This window comes from Octodon degus, unplaced genomic scaffold, assembly GCF_000260255.1.
Source record: "Octodon degus isolate 3935 unplaced genomic scaffold, OctDeg1.0 scaffold00307, whole genome shotgun sequence".
Classification (NCBI taxonomy): domain Eukaryota; kingdom Metazoa; phylum Chordata; class Mammalia; order Rodentia; family Octodontidae; genus Octodon; species Octodon degus.
Genome location: NW_004524883.1, coordinates 789215 through 796782, shown reverse-complemented (window position 1 = coordinate 796782; position 7568 = coordinate 789215). Strand labels below are relative to the sequence as shown.

At 53.8% G+C, this 7568-nt stretch overlaps 1 protein-coding gene across 3 annotated transcripts; it reads left to right on the top strand.

The window, feature by feature from the left end:
- The first annotated feature begins 941 nt into the window (after positions 1-941).
- Rabggta (Rab geranylgeranyltransferase alpha subunit) lies at positions 942-6828 on the top strand. 3 transcript variants are annotated; one of them, XM_023707731.1, is made up of 17 exons: positions 942-1049; positions 1382-1430; positions 1649-1759; positions 2093-2217; positions 2402-2589; positions 2828-3031; positions 3342-3425; positions 3504-3586; positions 3678-3779; positions 3886-3991; positions 4065-4116; positions 4279-4367; positions 4510-4598; positions 4689-4805; positions 5515-5628; positions 5875-5962; positions 6602-6828. In XM_023707731.1, the coding sequence occupies exons 2-17, from the start codon at positions 1428-1430 to the stop codon at positions 6748-6750; spliced, it is 1704 nt and encodes a 567-aa protein (XP_023563499.1). In that variant the 5' UTR covers positions 942-1049; positions 1382-1427; the 3' UTR covers positions 6751-6828. The 3 variants fall into 3 exon arrangements, with proteins under 3 accessions (XP_023563499.1, XP_023563500.1, XP_004647524.1); XM_023707732.1 differs by lacking the exon at positions 942-1049 and adding an exon at positions 1073-1226; XM_004647467.2 differs by lacking the exon at positions 942-1049 and having other exon boundaries at positions 1239-1430.
- The last annotated feature ends 740 nt before the right edge of the window (positions 6829-7568 follow it).

Genomic DNA, 7568 nt, shown 5'->3' with positions numbered 1-7568 from the left:
GGTGAATCAACTTTGTCCATTCTAGAAGATCAACTAGAAATTGGAAACGACAGTGGCCTTAAAAGTATGTTTGAGACAATTTCAAATCTCCATGTATTCTGGATTAAAGCCAAGGCAGAATATACTGAGATTTTACCACAAAACACTCAAAAGCCTGCTTCCATTTCCAATATCCTATCATTGTGAAGCAGGATTTTGTGCGGTGATAACAACCAAAATGAGATTATGGAGTAGACTGGCTGTAAGCAACGCTCATCAGATGTAACTGTCTCCCACCACCCCAGGTCTGTCTAGTGTCATGAAAGAGGAGCTCCTAGTTCCCACTGAGTCTGCATTATGGAGAGTTGTATAATTATTATATATTACAATGGAATAATAGAAATAAAACGTGCAATAAACATAATGAGTTTGAAGCACCTTGAAACCATTCCCTTATCCCAGTCCGTGAAAACAGTGCCTTCCACAAAACTGATCCCTAGTGCCAAAAACAAATGTTGAGAATCTCTACTTCCTACTTCAGCCCAACTTGAACTGACTCAGAAATGTTCACGTTCTCCCAGAAACAGTGTGTCCAGTGAAAACGTTAAGCAATGGGCCCTGAGGTTGCTAACATTTAGGGACAAGGAAGTAAATCACTATCCTCAAAGCTGTCCAGAACAGAGAGTGTAAGGACAGGAAATGCCATCTGTTAGATCCGACAATTGGGAGGTGGCCAGTGTGGCCACAGTAAGGTCAGGGTAATAGTGAGGGTAAAGGTTTCCGGTGTTGCAGAAACCACTTCAACTGGACAGCAGTTACAGAAGCTTGACTGGAAGAGCTGCCCCGCTCATTTCTCGGCGCCGCAAAAGTTGCGCGTGCGCAGTAGCACATACCCAACTACCAGGAACTCGGCTTTTTCGGGCGCACGCGCCTCCCCAGTCGGCCTAGTCCCCCGGCCTGCAGAGGGCGCTGCATCTCAGTGAGCTGAGGCAGGGAACCGCTCTAGCCAGCAGTCAGGCTTGGCGGCGAGTGCCGCTGCTCGGCGTCGCGCGTACCTCCTCCCGGCGCAGGTGGGTCCGCCCGCGGGGCGGGCGGGGAGGGGGGGTTCTCGGCCGCAGTGGGGCTAGCCGGCTGCGGCAGCCTTCCGAGCGCGGAGCGGTCTCTGTCTCCCACGTGCCCCAATTGGGATTGTGGCCCTGGCACACTGGGCTATGGGAAGGGCTGTGTGGGTGGAGGCCCCAGTCTTGGTGAGCGCCCTCTCATGGACATGCGACGCCTGTGGCTCGGGACGGGTTACATCCCGGGGGTCTCAGCTCAGATCCGCGTACGGCTTCCGGGGACACCTGGGGGCGGAGCTAGTGGGGTAGAGCCTCGTGATTGACACCTCTCTCCCGACTTGAAGGGATAGCGCCGGACCCCTCCCCTGTCCTGAACGCTGAGCCAGCACCATGGTGAGAACCCGGAGCCAAGCCCCTCACTTCCGCTTTCCCACGCCCTCGTTCTATCTTGAGACTATACCTCCCTTGCCCAGCGTGAACCTGGGTCCCCACAGTGCGTGTGCATGCGTATGTGTGTGTGTGTGTGCGCGCGCGCGGGCAGGGGTTCTATAGGTCTGCCTCTACAAAGCAACCTGCCTACATTCATTCTTCCCATCCGCCCATCCCTGTAGCACGGGCGCCTGAAAGTGAAGACCTCAGAAGAGCAGGCAGAAGCTAAAAGGTTAGAGCGGGAGCAGAAGCTGAAGCTCTACCAGTCAGCCACCCAAGCTGTCTTCCAGAAGGTGGGGGCCCGCAGAGTCGTAGTCACATCCCAAGTGGTTCCCTTAATGTAGCCCAGAGTCAGGAGTTGGGTCCTTACAGTTAAACTGCCTAGATCCAAATATGGGTTCAGTCATTTTCTAGCTGTGTGACCTTGACCAAGTTGCTGAATCACTTTGGGCCTCAGTTTATCTGTAAAGAGGAATGAATAATTATGTCTACTGCAAAAGGGTATTGTGGAGAGTAAATGAGAGAATACCTGTAAAGTCATAGTGTTTTTTTGTAGTGTCTATTGTACATTGTGGAATTCACAGCGGAGGATTTTTGCAGTGTGACCCTGAATCCTGTCTTCTCAGCGCCAAGCTGGTGAGCTGGATGAATCAGTACTGGAACTAACAAGCCAGATTTTGGGAGCCAACCCTGATTTTGCCACCCTCTGGAACTGCCGGCGAGAGGTGCTCCAGCAACTGGAGGCCGAGAAGTGCGTAGGGGTTCAGGGCCTCAGGAGGAGCACCCTTGCCTTGCCCCTGCTATGCCTGGCTCCATCGTTGGAGGAGGAATGGACAAGCAGGGGCAGAAAGAAAGTGGTAGGGGAGTGGGTACAGAAGGATGGGTGCGCTGAGGTGGGTGTTGGAAGCCCTGAACCCCCCTCCTTCTGGGTGCAGGACTCCGGAGGAGTTGGCTTCTCTGGTGAAGGCGGAACTGGTCTTCCTCGAGAGCTGCCTGCGTGTGAACCCTAAGTCCTATGGAACCTGGCACCACCGCTGCTGGCTGCTGGGCCGCCTGCCTGAGCCCAATTGGGCCAGAGAGCTGGAGCTGTGTGCCCGCTTCCTGGAGGTGGATGAACGGAATTGTGCGTGTCCAAGATTCTATGCCCATAGCCCTTATGTGCCCCATAGCTGGTTCTGGAGCCTCGGGAAGGCCCAGTGTCAGGAGAGATGTCCTGTGTGGGCCAGCTTGTGCTGGTGCTGAAAAGGGTGACAGAATCAAATGCATCAAAGTGTTTATAGAAGATCTCGGGGCAAGAGGATACCAGTGAGGTAGCTCATTTTTTTCCCTGTCCCTGAGATGTACTGTCACCCCTTCCTCAGTTCATTGCTGGGACTATCGGCGGTTTGTGGCTGCACAGGCAACTGTGCCCCCTGCAGAGGAGCTAGCCTTCACTGACAGTCTCATCACCCGAAACTTTTCCAACTATTCTTCCTGGCATTACCGCTCCTGCCTCTTGCCCCAGCTGCACCCCCAGCCAGACTCTGGCCCACAAGGGCGCCTCCCTGAAGATGTACTGCTCAAAGGTAAGCAAGGCCTGAGGGTCTGGGAGAGGATTCTGCTGTGCTGCCTTTCCAGCCCTACCTGGCCCTTTCCCTGAACCTATCACTTGGGTTTATTGAACACTTCATGCCTGCCTTTGGGGATGCGTAAGGCTCAGCTCCTATTTGCAAGCACCTCAGGTGTCTGATGGAGAGTATAAAACTGCTGTGTGCAGCCCCTGTGCAAAGCCAGAATAGATGAGAGAATAAGGGCTGAAGGTACTTGAGAATGGGTTGGATCATTTGGGTGGCCACCAGCATGCTGACCAAAACCATTGCCTCCTGGCCTCTGCAGAGCTGGAGTTGGTACAGAATGCCTTCTTCACTGACCCCAATGATCAGAGTGCCTGGTTCTATCACCGTTGGCTCCTGGGCCGAGGTAAGCGATGGGGGAAGAGGCTGGGTGTTTGGGAGTTGGAGTGGAATAAGATTTAAGGAGACACTTGTCTTCCTACAGCTGAGCCCCAAGATGCGGTGCGCTGCCTACATGTGAGCCGGGATGAGGCCTGTCTGACTGTCTCCTTCTCTCGGCCCCTCCTGGTGAGTCTCGTGGCTTTCACTAAGGAGCATCATGGAATTATGGACCTGCAGCTGTAATAACTGATGGGTTTGTCTTTGTTTCTTGTGCCAGGTGGGCTCTGGGACAGAGACGTTGCTGCTCGTGGCTGATGAGTCGCCCCTGATTGTGGAGTGGAGAACCCCAGATGGCAGGAACAGGCCCAGCTATGTCTGGGTATCCCAGGACTCATGAGGCAGAAATGAGGGCCTGGGGCAGGAACAGGGTGGGATAATCAGAAAAGTGTTGAGGCCAGGGCATTTCCTTGACCCAGTGCGCCTAGCTTTGTGACCTGCCTGCTGGCTCTCTCAACGACCAGTTGCCCCAGCATACATTTCGGATCATTTGGACAGCAGGTGATGCCCAGAAGGAGTGTGTGCTTTTAAAAGGTGAGGCAACCTGCAGTCCACAGCCCTACCGCAGCCCCTACTCCCCTCTCCTACTACCTACCCTTTCCCTTAGGCCGCCAGGAGGCCTGGTGCCGGGACTCAGCCACCGATGAACAACTGTTCAGGTAATGACAGAGAAACACACACGCCAGAAGGGCTCTGGACTTGGCATAAGGCCATCAGGATGGGAGGCTTGGGCCTGGGGGACATGGTCTCAAACTGAATGCTGGGGACGACTGACACCCAGGGCCATGGGCATCACCCCCTTCCTACCTGCTCGCCCCCAGGTGTGAGCTGTCAGTGGAAAAGTCCACAGTGCTGCAATCTGAGCTCAAATCCTGTAAGGAGCTACAGGAGCTGGAGCCTGAAAATAAATGTAAGGTCCAGTCCCTGAAAGGCTGCTCCCCACGATCCCTCTTAGCCCTCTACAAGGCAGCCCCTTGAGAACAGGAAGGGTCTCACAAAGATAGAAGCAGGGGACGATCCCAGAGATAGCCCCATTGCCTGCCCTTCCTCAGGGTGCTTGCTCACCATCATCCTCCTGATGCGGGCGCTGGACCCACTCCTGTATGAGAAGGAGACGTTACAGTACTTTCAGACCCTCAAGGCAAGTTGGGCCTGTGGAAGCAGCCCAGGGGAGGCCAGAGAGGCAAGAGGAAGACAGCTGACATAAGTAACTGCCTGTCCCATCCCCCAGGCTGTGGACCCCATGCGAGCTGCCTACCTGGATGACCTGCGCAGCAAGTTCTTGCTGGAGAACAGCGTGCTCAAGATGGAGTACGCAGAGGTGCGCGTGCTTCATTTGGCTCACAAGGTATGGTCTGTTGTGCATGCCTCCCCTAAGGCCCTTGCTGCTGGCCTCCTCTCACGTACCTTCCTACCCAGATTGCATTCCTCACCTTCCCTCAGCCTGTTCTCTTCTAGGCCTTATTTTCTGACACTTGACTCATCATTCTTCTTGTCCCCCAGCTTCAAATCCTAAGTCACCAGGGTCTCCTCATGCTGCCCCTTGGACTGGGCTGGTGACATCTTTCTCAGAGTATCCCTTCACCCACTCCTGCCACATTCCCACATGTCTTACCATGGAGCCTGCATCCCAAAATCTAAAGCCCAAGTCCTTTCTGGAAATTTCTGATAAGCTTTCCAAGGCTCCACTTTTTATGTTTCTAGTCCTTCCCAGGCAGTCTTCCCACCCCACCAGTTTTACCACGTCACTGCAGCCCACTCTCCTGGAAGTCACTTCCCTGACTCTTGCCTTTGCCCCCTCCTAGCTCTGGTGGACTTGAGTACCCGTCACTATCCTCTGTCCTGTCCCACTCCAGGCTGCCTCCTCCCTTCTCCTATTGGTTGACCCCCTCCCAGTACTCCCTATCTGTCCCATGCCTCTGGCTTGTACTGTTGAAGGTTATGAGCTCGCACCTGTTGCCATCTTCTCCCCAGGGTTCCATGTGGGACACAGAGGGCAGAGAATGAAGACCTTCTTCCAGATCTTACCAGGTGTCTCTTTCCTCTCCCACTGCTAGGATCTGACAGTGCTCTGCCATCTGGAACAGCTGCTCTTGGTTACCCATCTTGACCTGTCACACAATCGTCTCCGAGCCCTGCCCCCTGCCCTGGCGGCTCTGCGCTGCCTTCAGGTAAAACATTCATTCCTCCATTGCTCTCCTGGGTGATCCTTTTCCCCTTCATCCACCTCAGAAGTCTGCCCACCCTACAGAGATGTACAGGACCTCTCAACCCTTACCATCTCTATCACCCAGCCTGACCCCTCAAGCCCTTCCATGCACTGTAAGCTGATCATGCTGGGCTGTTCCATTGCTTGTATCAACCCAGTGTGACAGCTTCTGCTTGGCCTCGTGCCTCCCTGACTCTCTGCTCCCCAGGTACTGCAGGCCAGTGATAATTCCATAGAATCTCTGGACGGTGTGACTAACTTGCCATGGCTGCAGGAGTTGTCACTATGCAACAACCGTATCCTTTTTCCTGGCTGCCCTGCAGACAGCACATAGTGTGAGGTGCCTGCCACAAAATGACAAACCACAGACACAGACGGAGGTCTACCCTGAGGCAGGGAGGGATACTGGGGCTCTGGCACCATGAGCAAGGGGAGATGATAGCCTGGCGCTCCCTGGGGCTGTCATTAACTTGAACTGCTGGAGTTCTCTAGTGTGATTCCCTCAAGAGTTCACAAACTGGCAAACTGTAGCTGTTCCTGTGAACCACATAGTATTATAAATTTCATAATTTTTTAAAAAATAATATAGAACTCTTGATTTCCTTTTTTAAAATTAGAAGTCAGAGAAATCTTCAACCTGTATTTCAGCCCTTGTTATTGCTGACTCATGAGTGCCTCTGTGTTCCAGGTTCAGTGTTCACCTTGCTGTAGTCTCCACTACTCTGTGGTCACACACCTGGCCCACTTCGTGTGCTTCCTCCCAACCCCTATGGGCAGGTGTTTGCGTTCCATTCCTAGAGCCTCACTGGCTCTGTGGAATCATGGGAGATGCCCATCAGTCTCCTGGCAGCAGGGCCCAGCTGTCAAGGGCCCCCAGGAGCAAATGTGTGGTGGGGAGGGACACCTTCCGGGCTTTCCTTGACTCTCAGCCCAAGGCCTTCAGCAGCCTGCAACACTCCAGTCTCTTTCCTCCTGCCCCCGGCTGGCCCTCCTCGACTTGCAGGGCAACCCACTATGCCAAGAAGGGGGCATCTCAGAGCACCTGGCCGAGCTGTTGCCTTCAGTTAGCAGCATCCTCACCTGAGGGGCTCTGCCCTCTGCCCCTGCCTTTTTAACTTATTGGGACTGAATAAAGAATGGAGAGGCCACCTCAGGCTGCCGCACTGCTGTCACCACTATCACTACGTCACTCTCCATTACTACTTCCGCGTGCTTTGGGAAAAGAAAGGGAAGACACTTTGTATGTGACTCTGCCTTCATCTGAAACTCTTCAGCCTGCTGCTTCCTATTGTAGAGAGCCAGAGTCTCCGTGTTTGGGGCAGGATGCAGGGCTGATGCTCCAGTTGAGTAACAGCATCTGGGGTGCGGACTGGGCCATTTCCAGGCTGGGATATGGATTGGAATCAGTCGGGTTTGGGCTGAGTTATGAGGTATCTGTAAGTCTGCCCAGCTAGAAGGGATCATAAGAGTTTCTCCCATGCCCTGTGCCCTTCTCAGATGCCCTCTCTACGCCTGGCTCCCAGTCACAACTGAGAGGCTCAGGCACCCTGTGTTCCAGGAAGAGCAGGTCAGGGTACCCCTGCTCCACCCTCTTGTAACAACAGTATCAGTCCCGGCGAACAGCACCCTGCAGTTGAAGAGCCTGGAAATACTTGATCCCATTTGATCCTTGCATGCACTCAGGCTGAGATGATTTGGCCCCTGTGTACTGATGAAGAAACCACTGTTAAGACTCGCCCAAGGTTGCTGAGTGCTTAGGCGCTAGAGCTGAAGTCATCTACACCTTGGCCTAGCACTCCCAGATCCTTTCCTTATTAACATGAAACAGTTGGCAAAGGCTTGCGCCCAGCTCCCTGAGGTCCTGAGCTGGATGTCTGTACCTGCTGCCAAACCGCACACCTT

Excerpts from the sequence above, each read along its gene's own strand:
- Rabggta (XM_023707731.1), top strand. Across the intron at positions 2,590-2,827 it reads GGAGGTGGATGAACGGAATT|TTCATTGCTGGGACTATCGG; the intron begins GTGCGTGTCCAA and ends CCCCTTCCTCAG. Across the intron at positions 3,780-3,885 it reads ACAGGCCCAGCTATGTCTGG|CTTTGTGACCTGCCTGCTGG; the intron begins GTATCCCAGGAC and ends CAGTGCGCCTAG.